The 16,327-nt window shown below is 41.9% G+C and overlaps 2 protein-coding genes across 7 annotated transcripts in view; one reads left to right on the plus strand and one right to left on the minus strand.

The window, feature by feature from the left end:
- Positions 1–16,327, minus strand: part of LOC111875467 (transcription factor IIIB 90 kDa subunit) — a 98,992-nt gene that overhangs the window by 31,467 nt on the left and 51,198 nt on the right. The window lies entirely within an intron of this gene.
- The window catches only part of LOC111875468 (BTB/POZ domain-containing protein 6-B), a 41,614-nt gene continuing 33,164 nt past the window's right edge, over positions 7,878–16,327 (plus strand). For 2 of the 3 annotated variants that reach the window (XM_023871745.2, XM_023871746.2), the window contains exon 1: positions 7,879–8,412. In XM_023871745.2, the coding sequence (XP_023727513.1) occupies positions 8,130–8,412 (283 nt within the window). In that variant the 5' untranslated portion in view covers positions 7,879–8,129. Of the gene's footprint in view, positions 8,413–16,327 lie in introns of all 3 variants that reach the window. The other variant, XM_023871747.2, reaches the window with a different exon arrangement.

The raw sequence follows: 16,327 nt of genomic DNA on the forward strand, positions 1-16,327 counted from the left end.
TGAATACAAATTGTAATGAATTTTGTTGGTTTAAATTAAGCAAACTACAGAGTGTTCTACTTTAGCTCATACCAATTGACTACGAGTATGTCGATTCAAATCATGAAGCTCGCAGTGGCATATCCGACGAATGGACAATATTAGTGCAGTGTAGCAGTTCCAGAATAGTTAGACAGAAGAAATTAACGGCCGTGGGGATCCATTGCGCTAACTCTATCCGCAAAAGTTGGCACTAACTTCGCCTACAAGCGGTGATCGCTCGGTCGGTATAGTTCACTTGCGGAATACAGGCCACTGATTTTTTTTGTGTGTTAAAAGCTGTATTATATACAATTCTAATTAGAATTTTAATATTTTAAAATATAAATTCATTTCTTTGCGTTATGTCCCTTTCGGTTTGGTTTCCACATATTATATACGCCTTTTAACACTCAACCTAATTTTAATTCCAGTTACAATATTATAATATTTTTTTAAATTTTAATTTTAATATTATACATTTCATAACATAAGAACATTACATAAACAACAAATCTGCACAAAGCACTCCCAATGTGTAAACACTGGCCAGCGTTGGGAGGTACACAAGGTAGAAAGAAGGGTGACTGCAAAGGCTCTATATACCTGATGATGGTCACGAGAGGCCGAAATATGTAGTACTTGCAAACGTACGACGTATGGCGTGTTTATATAAGGATTGTGTCGACTGAGTGATAATAATCATTATCTTGCACACAGTATGACGCTACAACATAATATGTATACAAAAATGTACTTCAACGGTATGCAGACTCATGTGAAAATATGCTGAAACTGTATCTTAAATTGGGCCACGTTCGCATCCTTTCCAATTATATAGTCACTCAGACAACCATCTTCGAAGCTGAGAGAGCGTCGTTAAATTAAGCAGAAGACAAACATACTTTCTCTGTGTCGGCTGGAAATAATAAAGTCTAGCAGTCCTCGGGTTCGCTCTTTTGAAACTAATGTGAATCGAATATTCACACTGACGCAGTATCTCATGTCACTGTATGTTATATAGCTAGTGTACAACTACAAAGAGCCGATCACACTGACCACGCGGTCTAAGGCATGAACTGTCTTCGCCCGCTCGAACATTGGGATCGTGGGTTGGAATCCCATTCGAGGCATGGATGTCTGTGTGCGTTTATTATGTGTTTGGTTGTCCTGTGTAGGTAGCGGCCTTGCGACGGACTGTTCCCCAGTCCAAGGAGTGCTACCGAATGTGTATAGATTAGGAAACTGAAAAAGCGGTCAAGGTTCACAAGGGCTGCAGAACCACAGATAGATGGATGACTAGTTAATATCAGAACCTCGTGTTGACTACTAAATAAGATAACCACGTAACTTATTCTTCATATCAATCCGACAAGAGATAATAAATAAATAAATACACTACATATTTTAGATTCAAGTTAGTTGAGAGCTAACTTATCAAAAGGTAGACAATACACATAATAAAGAGTTCTGACGGTAATGTACAACACCCAGGATTACTGAGTTCTGGGACTTGTCCATCGTCCGGTGTTATAAAGAACACAAAAGAATATAACGTTTCGGAAACTTGATCTGCTCCCTTCCTCAGGTGAGGAGGGGCGGGAGATACTTTGTTGGGTCCGTTAGAAACAGCTAAACCCAATTACTGGACCTTCCACCCACCCCCTCACCTGAAGGTGGTAACAGATTCAGTTTCCGGAAGGCTGGTGTTCTTTAGAGTACAGGACGATAAAATCCAAAAACCCTGTAATTCGAGGCAGACAGAAAATGTTCAGCTGTATAAGATGAGGCTTCACGGCGGTGGGAGTTTAGATTGTGCTCATAGTCTTCTGTTTTGTGACATCATGTAGTCTTGTAGGTGGATTCTGACGTTTCTGGGAACACACTGCCTCCATCTTCAGATTCACAGCTTGAAGATGGAGACAGAATGTTACCCCCGAAATGCTGATATCCCATAATTACATAGTGTCAAAACATGGAAGACCATAGTCAGAGTGCTTCAGCTATAATTTAATCTGTCATAGGTGCAAGTTAAGAAGCGGTGATTATACAGTGTATTATTCCGGAGGTGAACGGGCTGAAAGAGGTGTGGCAATAGTGGTGCATAAAAGTGTAGTGAGGAGTGTTGTTAAGAAGATTGCTTGTAATGACAGAATTATTGCTCTGAAGTTAAAGGCGGAACCGGTAGATATACTGATTATACAAGTGTACATGCCAACATCAGAGTATGAAGATGATGAAGTGGAAAAAGTGTATGACACAATTGAAGAAATTCTTCAGGAAGATGGAAGAGGAGACACAAACAGCATCATATTGGGAGACTGGAACAGCATTGTTGGAGATGAACCATATCAGAATATTGTTGGATCACATGGACTAGGAAGACGGAATCACAGAGGTCAAATGCTTATTGACTTTTGTGAACGAAATGGATTGATTGTTACCAACACTTGGTTCAAGAAGCCAAAGAGAAGAATTTACACATGGAAGGCACCTGGGGATTGGAAGAGGCATCAGCTGGACTACATCCTTGTGAAACATCGATTCAGAAACAGTGTGAAGGATGTGAAGACGCTTCCTGGGGCAGACATTGACTCTGACCACAACTTGCTGGTTGCCAAGTTCCGAACCAGGTTGAAGAAAATTATAGGATTTCGAAAGCGCAGACCCAGATGGGATTTGGAGAAGTTATATGCTCAAAGACAAAGCGTGCAAGAGACTCTAGAAGAGAAACTCGGTGCAATTGAAGGTGAAAGCGGAAATGCTGAAGCGCAGTGGAACGATATAAAAGAATGCATGTTAGATACTATCAGTGATTTGGTAGGTAAAGTTGAGAAGATAGCAAGAAAACCATGGGTTACACAGGAGATGATGAGTAAAATGGAGGAGCGAAGGAAATGGAAGAATGTCAACAATGAAGAAGGCAGGAGGAAATACAGGAGACTGAGGAATGAATTGAAAAGAGCCACGGACAGGGCCAAAAAGGAATATCTTGAGAAGATATGTAATGAGATTATGGAATTTCAAAGAACAGGCCGTTATGATTTGATGTACATGAAGACAAAAGAACTAGGATGGAAAGAGAATCATGGGATTCAAAATGTTGGCATCGAAGACTCCCAGGGGAATAGAATAGTAGATCAGAGGCAAGTGCTGAAAATTTGGGAAAATTATATTTCAGAACTATATGATCGACCTAATCGGCCAGAAACCTTAGAAGTTGAACCGGAAGAAGAAGTAGATACAGACGAGAAAGGACCATATATTTTACAAAGTGAGGTGGAAAAAGCTATCAAGGAAATGAGGAAGGGAAAGGCTACAGGAGATGATGATGTACCTGGAGATGTGCTCAAGTTACTGGGAGAAGGTGGTTTGAAAACACTGACAAAACTAATGAACACCATATATGAAAGTGGAGAGTGGCCCAAGGACTTTACAGAAGTTACAATGATTGCCTTAAAGAAAAAGACAAAAGCTACAAAATGCAGCGACCATCGCACAATAAGTCTTATTGCACATACAGCAAAGATAATAGCAAAGATACTTAAAAGAAGAATTGAAAGGAAAATAGAGGATGTACTTGGAGAAGATCAGTTTGGATTTAGAAGAGGAAAAGGAACCAGGGATGCAATTGGGATGATGAGAATTATAGCGGAACGAACTTTGGAGATAGATGAAGAACTGTGTGTTTGCTTCATAGACTGGCAGAAGGCATTTGACCGGGTAAACTGGACCAAATTAATGCAGATCCTGAAAGAAACAGGTATCGATTGGCATGAAAGAAGATTGATTAGCAAATTGTACATGGATCAGAAAGTTAGAGTACGACTGGACAGGGGGGAGACAGGAAGTGTGCAGATTGGAAGAGGAGTTCGACAAGGATGCTGTTTATCACCAATTCTGTTCAACTTGTACAGCGAATGCCTTACCAAGGAAGCTCTGGATGGGCTCGGTGACTTCAAAGTAGGAGGGCAAATTATTCAAACTGTGAAATATGCAGATGACCTTGTGTTAATGGCTAAGGAAGAAACTGTGCTACAGGGCATGATTGATAGACTAATTGAAATTGGAAGGTGCTATGGCATGGAAATGAATGTGGAGAAAACAAAAGTAATGAAAATTTCGAGACAACCAACCCCAGTCACAATAAAGATAGACCAAAAACAAGTGGAGAATGTGAAATGTTTTAAATATTTGGGTAGCTTGTTAACAGATGATGGAAGGTGTACTTGTGAAATTAAATCCAGGATTGCCATGGCAAAAGCTGCATTTAGCAAGAAGAAGAATCTTTTTACCAGCAAATTGGACTTAAATTTGAGGAAGAAACTAGTGAAATGCTACATTTGGAGCATAGCTCTGTATGGGGCTGAAACATGGACACTTAGGGCAGTAGATCAGAAACATCTGGAAAGTTTCGAAATGTGGTGTTGGAGAAGAATGGAGAAGATCAGTTGGACCGATTATGTGAGAAATGAAGAAGTGTTAATTAGAGTCAGTGAGCAGAGGAATATCCTACATGAAATAAGAAAACGGAAGGCTAATTGGATTGGTCATGTTTTACGCAGAAACTGCCTTCTAAAAGAAGCTATCGAAGGAAAGATAGATGGGCGGATAGAAGTGACAAGAAGACGAGGAAGAAGACGTAAGAAGATGCTGGATGACCTTGGGGACAGAAGAGGATACTGTCATTTGAAGGAGAAAGCTCTAGATCGCATTAAGTGGAGGAATTGTTTTGAAAGAGACTGTGGACCTGTCGTCTTGATAGATTACTGATGATGATGAGGTGCAAGTCTGTTAAGAGGTTCGATGGGTTAAGGGGCTGAGTTATGGGCAAATCCACTTATTTTGAAATCTAGTGGAGGATGCCCATAAATGTACTCGTAATTATGAAACGATCAGATATTGCCAAACAGAATTTATAAAATTTCCCCAAAGAACGTCTTGTCGTGCAATGTACTGGTATACAACGCAGAGAATGTTCTAGAGCTCTGTCGGATCTACAAATTTTATTTTAAAAACTATTTCGGTATTAAATAAACTCGGTGGTTTTAGTCCGCAAGCGAACTATACCGACCGAGCGACCGCCGCTTGTCGGCCAAGTTAGTGCCAACTTAGCGGTTAGAGGGTGTCGCGTGGTCAGCGCAACGAATCCCCACGGCCGAAAATTTCGGTTCTCTAGACCGGAGCCGCTATTTCCTTGAAAGAGCTCCTCAATTATCCTCACGAGGCTGAGAGGACCCTGTCCCAGACCTACTACTTCTCAGAAAATGTTGCAGCGCCGGGAATCGAACCCGAACCTCTGACCACCAGACCACATAGGCGGTCAATCTTCCGGTATTATAAATATTTAATATAAAGATAAACAAACACTACGCAGCGGAAGACCTGCAATATAATCAGATGTACAACATATTTGTATCAGCAAGAAATGAGCATCAAGGTTATTGAAGTAAAGCTGTCCCTCTGCTTGATTCAGCGCCATGCAATGAGCACTTACGAGGTAGTGGAGGTATAGCTCCATATGTTCTTAACCTCGTGTTCCAGCCAATTTATGCCTGGAGAAAGAGCATCCTCTCCCCGCTAGATATGATGCATTTTGGGTTCCTGAACATGCTCGGAAACGGCGGTAGAGATTTCTTGCCTGTCGGGAATGACCCAAGACGGACTAGCAGACTAACTGCGAATCTTAAATAATGTGGCATATCTACTCAAAGAAAGAACTGTGGAGCCAGAGAAACAGCCGTCGTTAGCGAACGGCTCTGAAACATTTGTTTCTAGGCAACGGCTCGGTAAACACGTTCAGGTGGCAACGTATACACATTCAACAACAGAGGTACTGTTGGTAACGGTGTTTCCTACTCGGTCCGTGCAAAGTGGTTATAAAGAGGATAAATGGGGTAACTGAGTCAGTTCTGTATGGGAGTGCGAATAAAAGAAGCAGTTTGAAGGAAGCCGCCGTTCAGAAAGTATTTGAGCCCGGAAGCAGAGGACTATCGATTGTTAGAAACCGTTACAAGGCAACTACTAGTGTAAGTTTGGAAGTCAGTGATGGCTAGGTAATTACTTGTAGTTCCGAGTCGTGTGTATAAGTGGTAAAATCCAATCCAAAACCTCGTCGACAGTAATACACATAATACGTGACAACAGCGTAAGAGTTATATATGTAGGAGCATCGACCACTCTCTGAACTGTTGCCCTCGACGATCGGTAAAGCAGAATGATGGTGACACACCTGGACCGACTCGGGAGCCGCTCGGGAAGTGCGGCCTTAAGAAGGGAGCAGCCGGAGCAGTTGGAGAATAAACACCGTGAAAACCGAGCCACAGGGAGGTAGATGAGACCATGCACAGACGTCCCAAACACAGGCCTCGGAAAACAAGAAATTGCCGTACGCCTGTAGGCCATTGGGGCGAAGAGCTTTAATGAGGGAACAATGTAGCGTGTAAAGCCGTTGCTATGCAACGACCGCGTAATAAGCAGAAATACCATACCCGTTTCCAGGCAAAGGCTCGGTAAACACCTTCCCACAACAGATATGACTGCAACAATGCTACAGCAACAGACAAAAGGTGTTTTGTGCATGGTCCGTTCCGAGAGATAAGCGAAACGAGGTTTTGAGCTTAGTTACTTAGTTAACATGTAAAATGTAAATTGTGCATACTGATAATTTTTTTTACTGCTGACTGTGACTCTGGCAAGCGACAGACCGGTTCTCTCGTCAGAGACAGCACCCCACATGAAAGAGCTTGCAACTGTCCGACAGTGATAAAGATCTCGTCTTAAGCCCCAGGTGGATGCTTTATTCCAAGACAGACTGGCTGAGGACCGTCGGTCGTAACATAACTCCGACACTGATTTTGAGCTTAGTCAGGAGGTGAAGGGAAGACTAGGAGGTTGGTCCGAAATGGCCGCGAGTTAGTTGTAAAAGTTGGCCGCGGCATAGCTCAAGCGGTTAGTCGCTGGCTTCCCACCGCGGCGGCCCGGGTTCGATCCCGGGTATGGTTAAGTGGGATTTGTGGTGGACAAAGTGGCGCTGGAGCAGGTTTTCTCCGAGTACTTCGGTTTCCCCTGCCAATCTTCATTTCACCAATTGCTCCACAATCACCCTCACCTATCATCTGGGGCTGGTACAATAGGCCAGAATTGGCCGCAGTACAAGGGACTTAGTCCCACCCCACTAGCAATAAAAAAAATAATAGTTGTAAAAGTGGACAAACGAAAGTCCGGCTGTGATATCTGGAGTGTGTAATTCCGTGAAAATATTATAGTTGTGTTAAAATCCGTTGCCAGGAAACGGCTAGTAGAGACTGTTATAGGCTGAGGACGCTAGTCTGCGTGTGTCAATGATCTGTATAGTGTAGTCACGAGTCTTGAGTGTATAAGTGGCCAATCTCGAGTCACAAATCCAAACCCCGTCGATAGTCACCCCTTCACGTGATAATAATTTAGACTTACGTAATCGAACTCCTGTCGTCCAGGCCGTAGTCAGTCACTATACTGCCTGAGCCATCCAGGCACATATCAAAGATAGAGAGACATGCGAAATCGAAAATAATGCACAGTGGAGTATGCCTCTGCACTCTTTCTCCATCCGCGGAAAATTACATTGAACCTTAATACAATGAAGGATTTTTTTTTTTTTGAGGAAGCACAGAACATTCCGGATCCAACTTCGCTTATGATATTATAAACATGTAACATGCCTTAATGACAAAGGCAGTCTCATGCATTATTAATAGTGGCGAGTATTCAACCTTATTTATGTATGAGAATGACCTCGGACAGTAGGAAGCCTTTTTACCGGTACCCTGCTCTCTCCGGTCAGTATTCGCACACCAAGGCAATCTACTTCGCCTTGCGATCAGTACAAGATGTGGACTTGCTTAAACTATCGGCCAGTTACATGACACGCTCTGCAAAGTGTAAGAAACTCACAGTGCCGCACTGCGGATCTTCAACTGCTTTTACACTCAACGTATTCCTGTGGATTCGTTCAAACTGTTTGTGGTTGTGAACATTTTTCGGAAACAAAATGTGAATACGGATTTTTACCATTATCCCGTAAACGCAAAAGTGGAAATTTCTGACTAAAATTCCCCCCAAAGAACACAATGCTTCCAGAGAAAAGCGTTAGTCTGCATACGTTCATAGGTAGGTACTTGTTCCATTGGGTTGTGACGCGGGGATACGTGTGGTTTATAACGTACGTGTGTGTGGATTTCATGCAAAACGTTCATGGCCCCTTAGATCGAAGCGTAAGATCACTGGATCGGCTTCTACGAATATATGAAGAAGATGCACATCCAGAAAGCGACGACGACGTTGAAAACAGCGAGAACGACTCTGTAGACTGGGTACTCCGTACAGCTTACAGATGGCAACCAATATCAACAGGTTGGTTTACCCAGTGACACAACTAATTCAAATACAGTTAACTTTCTAACGGAGAAAATTACGAGTGCTTGTATGGTTTGGTTTTACAGTATACAAAATTACGTAATTTCGAGCAGGGATGGCTCAGTCAGTAATTAACTGGACGATCAGAGTTCGATTCCCGAAAGGGGATGAAATTTTTCTGTTTGTCACCACATCAAAATCGACTCCGGTGCTCGCTCAGCCTCGTATCCAATAGAGAGGGGAAGGGGGCTCTTTCCCCAGGGCCGTGTTGCCGGCTCGTGAGTCTGAACAATCACCCCAGTATAGTGTGGAGGTTAAGATGCGTGCAGCAATTTTAACTCCACTCCTCCCATACGTCTTCATGGCGTAGTGCATAAGAAGATAAGAAGATGCTTTGGGTCAATAATATCAATTTTGTGTTTTTTGTTAATTTGGGTGTGCTCAACACTGATTAATAATATATGTTGTTTTCTACTAAAACCTCATACGAGTACAAACGGCATTTCAAGCCGGTTTAAATGCAGCTAGCAGCATGGTTCCGTTTCAATTACACATCCTGTGATAATGAAAATCGGGTATTTAATAATTCCAGGAGCTCAGGGAGTTTGTTCACCGGGTAGATAAATTTCTATAGCGATAGCACTGTTAATTAGGATGGTGTTTTGCTTTGCATTAGGGCAGTCTTTAAAAGAAAAATTATTAAAAAAAATCTGCTTATAAGTATATTACTATGACAAAAGTCAATTGATGCATAAAACCCATAAATACTTATGTATAAATATTAAACACTCTACAGTTTATAGTTGTTTAGAAAATTTACCTTAATATGACAAAGTTAACACTCGGGAGAATGGGCTCCCCACTTCTCCTTACCCACGGGAACAACTTTGTCTTCCGGCCGTAACTCGTATACCTACTGGGCCGCGCCATAGCTCAAGAAGTTAGTCGCTGGCTTCCCACCGCGGCGGCCCGGGTTCGATCCCTGGTCTGGTCAAGTGGGATTTGTGGTGGACAAAGTGGCGCTGGGGCAGGTTTTCTCCGAATACTTCGGCTTTCCCTGCCAATCTTCATTCCACCAATTGCTCCACAATCACCCTCACCTATCATCTGGGGCTGGCACAATAGGCCAGAAGTGGCTGCAGTACAAGGCACTTAGTCCCACCCCAATAGCAATAAAAAAAATATTATGAAAACCAGTTACGTTCAAAACGATAAAATAATCAGACATACGGACTACTCTTATAGACTAATTATGCTCAGAAAAAAACCCTTCAAAGCACGTATGCAATAATAGTCGTAACTTGAATCCTCATCTCTCCCAAATCCCATATTTTGATAAGGAGTCAAACTTTTAAAGTGTGTTTATCTCAGAAGCACGGTTTCGCGACTTAAAAATCTTGCAAGCCCACTTCACACAATTCCAGCTTATCTACATTCGCCCTTCAGCTTAAGAAATGCATACAAGCCCATTCAGAATCTGTAACAATTTGCATCTAAGATTCTGCATTACATTTTTCCTTGTGCAAATTAAAAATCTCCGTTTCCGAGCAAGAAAAATGAACATGGAGCCCTTCGAATAGGGCGAGAATTCCATACACTGCAAGACTTCGCCACGCATTTTATGGAAGCTGATTCTACTCGCAGGATAAGCAATTCTGAAGCCCACTGGATTGGTTGCTCAGCTGTTCTTATAGGCATGAAAAGATATCTCAACACCGTATTCGGTACTCGTATCCCAGGAGTAGAATTCGAAACAGGTTACCTTACCCGAGATACAAAAGCTCCTACACAATTCAAAACTCCTTAAGCCTAGCACTGAAAAACGCAAAAATGAACCACAAAAATTATTATTCGTTTCTCCTCATTATGGTGATATAAATCGCCAAACCATCTCTTCCAACCATTCATACGCGATTCTTGTTTTCATCTCGAGTTACCAATTTTACTGTAGCTGCAAAATAACTCGAATAAAACATAACTAATGACAATAGTATAAACATTGAGAGACATTATGTATCATAGGGCAAAGAACATGAGGCTAATGAATGATATTCGAGTCTGACACAACAGAATTTGTTTACAACCCTCTCCATTGCTTTCAGATCACTTTGCAAAGCCATAATCGAATTCATCACACAATGTTTCTGTTGGTCGTCAATACGAAATTTAATCAAAATCCGTTAAGTTGTTTCAGAACTGAAACATGCAGATGAGCAGACAGCCATTATTTCCCCTAAACGCATAGGCTTAGGTTCTTGAGCTACGTTTCGTTTAAGAAACGAATAAAAATGAAAAGCAGTTCGAAGCCTGAAACACATAAATGAAGGTAACTGTTACAGCTATTGAACATTTCAAGAATGTCATTGTTGCAAGTCAATGATGAACTCTTGAAGAATTAAAGGTAAATCTGACAGATCTGGCCACCACACCACTCATTTCAGACGAATCACTGACGTCAAGTTGCCTTTGACTTAGTGTTAATTTTGATCCTAAATAAAAAAAAAATTGTTTATCGTCCATAATATACATAATATTGTGACATGTTGGGCTCTGAATGACGCCCCTCCCCCCCCACCCTCCGCCAGCCGTGATGCGCCGAGCGAAGCCGAAGCGAGCCGATGTTAGCCGAGTCCTAGCATCCTGGTCGCTAGGCAACGCAAGTCAACGCTGTTACGTCACCGCTGTTGACTCGCCTTGCATAGTTACCAGGTTGCGGGGGCTCGGCTATCTTCGGCTCCGCTCGGCTCTCTTCGGCTCCGCTCGTGACGTCACCGCGCATAGCTGCCAGGATGCGGAGTGATTACTCGCCTATTACGCGAGCGTTACGTTACCGCTGAGGGGTAGGAGGGGAGCGCTGACTCACCCGCCGCGTCACTGCTGGTGTGGGGTGGGGGCTCGGCTTTGCGCAACATGTCACACTGCTCCCTCCTTAAGGCTGTTCGTCCCGAATAGCCTAACGGTGCACCCCGGTTTCTTTTCCGTCCCGTAGCTGTGCTTGCAGTGTCTCCTGTTGTTTCGGCTACTCTTCTTGAAGCGACTATTCTTCGTCCGTTACATCCGCTCCCTTCTTAAGATCGACTCGTCTCGAGCGGTTTCCTTTCAGCTCGCCAGAAGATCCAGTTGTGTCCCATTCATCCATCACTTTCATTCTATGGCACATTCACTCTCTATGGGNAATAATCAGACATACGGACTACTCTTATAGACTAATTATGCTCAGAAAAAAACCCTTCAAAGCACGTATGCAATAATAGTCGTAACTTGAATCCTCATCTCTCCCAAATCCCATATTTTGATAAGGAGTCAAACTTTTAAAGTGTGTTTATCTCAGAAGCACGGTTTCGCGACTTAAAAATCTTGCAAGCCCACTTCACACAATTCCAGCTTATCTACATTCGCCCTTCAGCTTAAGAAATGCATACAAGCCCATTCAGAATCTGTAACAATTTGCATCTAAGATTCTGCATTACATTTTTCCTTGTGCAAATTAAAAATCTCCGTTTCCGAGCAAGAAAAATGAACATGGAGCCCTTCGAATAGGGCGAGAATTCCATACACTGCAAGACTTCGCCACGCATTTTATGGAAGCTGATTCTACTCGCAGGATAAGCAATTCTGAAGCCCACTGGATTGGTTGCTCAGCTGTTCTTATAGGCATGAAAAGATATCTCAACACCGTATTCGGTACTCGTATCCCAGGAGTAGAATTCGAAACAGGTTACCTTACCCGAGATACAAAAGCTCCTACACAATTCAAAACTCCTTAAGCCTAGCACTGAAAAACGCAAAAATGAACCACAAAAATTATTATTCGTTTCTCCTCATTATGGTGATATAAATCGCCAAACCATCTCTTCCAACCATTCATACGCGATTCTTGTTTTCATCTCGAGTTACCAATTTTACTGTAGCTGCAAAATAACTCGAATAAAACATAACTAATGACAACAGTATAAACACTGAGAGACATTATGTATCATAGGGCAAAGAACATGAGGCTAATGAATGATATTCGAGTCTGACACAACAGAATTTGTTTACAACCCTCTCCATTGCTTTCAGATCACTTTGCAAAGCCATAATCGAATTCATCACACAATGTTTCTGTTGGTCAATACGAAATTTAATCAAAATCCGTTAAGTTGTTTCAGAACTGAAACATGCAGATGAGCAGACAGCCATTATTTCCCCTAAACGCATAGGCTTAGGTTCTTGAGCTACGTTTCGTTTAAGAAACGAATAAAAATGAAAAGCAGTTCGAAGCCTGAAACACATAAATGAAGGTAACTGTTACAGCTATTGAACATTTCAAGAATGTCATTGTTGCAAGTCACTGATGCACTCTTGAAGAATTAAAGGTAAATCTGACAGATCTGGCCACCACACCACTCATTTCAGACGAATCACTGACGTCAAGTTGCCTTTGACTTAGTGTTAATTTTGATCCTAAATAAAAAAAAAATTGTTTATCGTCCATAATATATATAATATTAATGCATAAAACAAAACGAATGATACAATATGTTCTAAATAGAGAAACCAATTTCTTCATTTCTCAGCCTGAAAACGAAGATGCACATTCTAACATAATATTTATTTTACATACTATTTCCACAGTATTCTCGTATGTAGCCAAGATAGTAAAAACACGTTTACCTTCCGGAAAATATTGGGTTCTCAAGGCGATAAATATTAAAATTATGATATTGTGACATGTGGCATCGTGTAGTTTGGCACATGGCTACTGTAATGTTAATAGTTAACTTGCCCTTCAAATGACGGAAACATTGCTTCTTTACACACTACGCTGGGAAATCAAATGTTATTTTTAAGAACTACTATCTATTTATGGCTCTACAAGCACTTGTGGACCTTGACCACTTTTTCAGTTTTTTACACAGTCGGTAGGACTCCTTGGACTAATGATCAGCACGTCTCAAAGCAGCTACCTACACACAGAACAACACAAACACAGAATAAACTCACACAGATATCCATGCGTTCGAGCGAGGGAAGATAGTTCATGCCTTAGACCGCGTGGCCACTGTGATAGGCTTTAAAAACTAATATGCATTTGTGTGGTCCTGAGATCTGTACTCAGTTAAAAGTATGGTACAGTCGCATATTTCAAGTACCCGCTGTTTTCAATTTGCATCCAACTTTGCCGACCCCGATATTTAGTGTCATGTATCCGCGATTTTTAATTTGGGTATAAACGGAAGAAAAAAAAGACGTCACGGGTTTCCGCAACACAAACGATTCACATTAGCTGGTGCCAGGGCTGTACTATCATCCGAAATCAGTTTTACAGCTTTCGGATTATTAATGCCTTGTTACATACTTTGACGGAATACGACCATTTGTTAGGCAAAGGCTGGGTAAACACTGCCTAAAAGCCGGAATAATAGCAGAAGCGGAAGTCACTTGTTTCCGCGACAATGAATGTTAACAAAGGCATTCCCGTGACAACACGACAAAACAGAGGTTCCACGTGGTGACGTCTATCCCGGCCGCGTGGCAGTTATAAAAAGCAGTGCATACGTGAATCCGAGAGATGACCCGTGTGGAGGCGGGGTCGAATACCTCCACCGTGACCCTGCGAGTCGTAGGAGGCGACGAAAAAGAAGTCTCGAATCTGAGACAGTAAAATATGATAGCGAGTCCGAAGGGACTCGGACCCGAGAAAGACTGCGCTGGCAAGGACCAGCAGCATGTACAAATGACAGACCCGTCCTCTCGTCAGAGAGGGCGCCCCACAATAACAAGACCGTAACTGTCAAACAGTAATAAATATCTGGTCATGAGCTCTAGATGGAGCTCGACACCAAGGCTTACTGCCTGACTGACCACTAGTCGCAATGTGACTTCGAATTTCAATCCAAAAGATAGAAATTCGGATAGGAGTGAGAGATTCTTCAGAGAAATCTCGTTAAGGACTTCAATGTGTGAGCTGTTATAATTGATTGTAACTGTAGAGAAGTGTCAATAAATCCAATCATCAAAACCAGAACCCATTATTATTAGTCACGTTAATCATTAATACGACCGGTCACGGTAGCCGAGCCGTCTAAGGCATGTACTGTCTTCGCTCGCTTGGAAACCGGGATCGTGGGTTCGAATCCCACTCAGGGCATGGATGTTTAGTTTGTGTGCGTGCGTTTTTCTGTGTTTGTGTACAGGTAGAGGCCTTGCGACGAGCTGATCACCCGCCCAAGGAGTCCTACCGAATGTGTAAGATCTAGAAAAACCGAAGTGAACGGAGTTCATGGAGGTAGGCCTAGGCCCACTGGGACTGTAGTGCCAAGGGGAAAAAAATCATTAATACGTCACAATATATAAAGTCCACTGTTACTGTTACTGCGTATTTCTTTGTTTATAAAAGTAACAGACAATTTAGGTTTCATGAGTATTAACAGCCGTCGCCCTTCGCATAACCTTCAGTTACTCGTAATTACCTTGCCCTTGCCCACTGCAGTGGTTTTAAGGAATGTAATCCCGTGGCAGGTGAGAGGCTTTGCTTGTGCTTCCTGCAGTGTATTAAAAAAACTTTATTCCGTCACTAAAATTAAGTTTGTATAAAACCTCTTTAATAAGCAAGTTGGCTCAAAATAACTGTTCTATATTTACAAGCTGTTCCATCAAACCTCTGAACTAGGTACTACATGCAGTCCGGCAAGTAGCATTCCTTTAACTTTGTCCCTTCTACCACTGACCTTCTAGTGAGTTCTAGCAGGTTTGCATTCATTTCTGAAGGAACAAACATATACATAAATCAAGTTAATTCTTCAACAAAATAAGGAAAAAGATCATATAAAATAGAAAAATACGATACTGTCTATGATAACAGGCATGGATAAAATCGTACTTATACCAGAAACCTCATATGTAACACAACACCCATTTTGAGCCCTAAAATTTAGTAACTAATACATCCTAGACATAATTAGAATGATCATGTCAAGGAGGATGAGGTTGGCAGGGCATGCAGCACGAATATGGGAAACGAGGAATGCATAATAGGATATTAGTGGGAAAGACAGAAGGAAGGAGACCACTGGGAAGACCAAGGTGTAGGTTTGTGGACAATATTAAAATGGATCTTGTAGATATAGGATGGGATGGTATGGATTGGATTGATCTCGCTCAGGATAGGGACCAGTGGAGGGCTCTTGTGAACACGGTAATCAACCTTCGGGTTCCATAAAATGCTGGGAAATTGAGTAGCTGCAGGATTGGCGACTCCTCAAGAAGGGCTCAGCTCCATGAGTACCGTTTCTGTGGAAGCGTGTTACTCTGGAAAACCGGTAAAGTCTCCAGTGGAAGGAGATACCGCTCCTTCAGCATGAACCGGTTTACCAACAGTGTTATTTGCAGGGCCCGGATTTTGATGATGTCATCTTTTTTTCTTTATGTAGTAAACGTTGCTTTTAAGTACTAAAGCCCCGATTATGAACCTCTGGTTATAAAAATGTGAATTTTATTGTGCATTTTTTGGTCATATTTTGTATGTTTTAAGTTTTAGGTCATTTTTACAAGTTTTTACGTCATTTTTCTTCATTTTTTCACGTTTTACATCAATTTTTGTTATCTTTCACGTTTTTTAATAATTGACATTTATTGATCAAACTGAAGATATTTGATTCGTGAGGTAGAAATCTATGTTCTTCAAGTAAATTTTGTTTTGCATCTCAAGCCTCTGTCGCTAAATAAAATAGATTTGTTTGTGAGAGGGCACATTAGTTTTCTTTCTAAGCCGCCAGAGATGCCGTTAGTGTCCCGCGCCGCTTTCTAAGCCACCCCTATGTCATAAACTCATAAAATTGATGCCTCAGAAATGCAGAGGGGTAGGTTTAAAGAGATGTCCGGGTGTCATAAAATCAAGAAATTGGAAACTAATTTACACAGTCCGCAT

Source organism: Cryptotermes secundus, unplaced genomic scaffold (genome assembly GCF_002891405.2).
Source record: "Cryptotermes secundus unplaced genomic scaffold, Csec_1.0 scaffold304, whole genome shotgun sequence".
NCBI lineage: Eukaryota > Metazoa > Arthropoda > Insecta > Blattodea > Kalotermitidae > Cryptotermes > Cryptotermes secundus.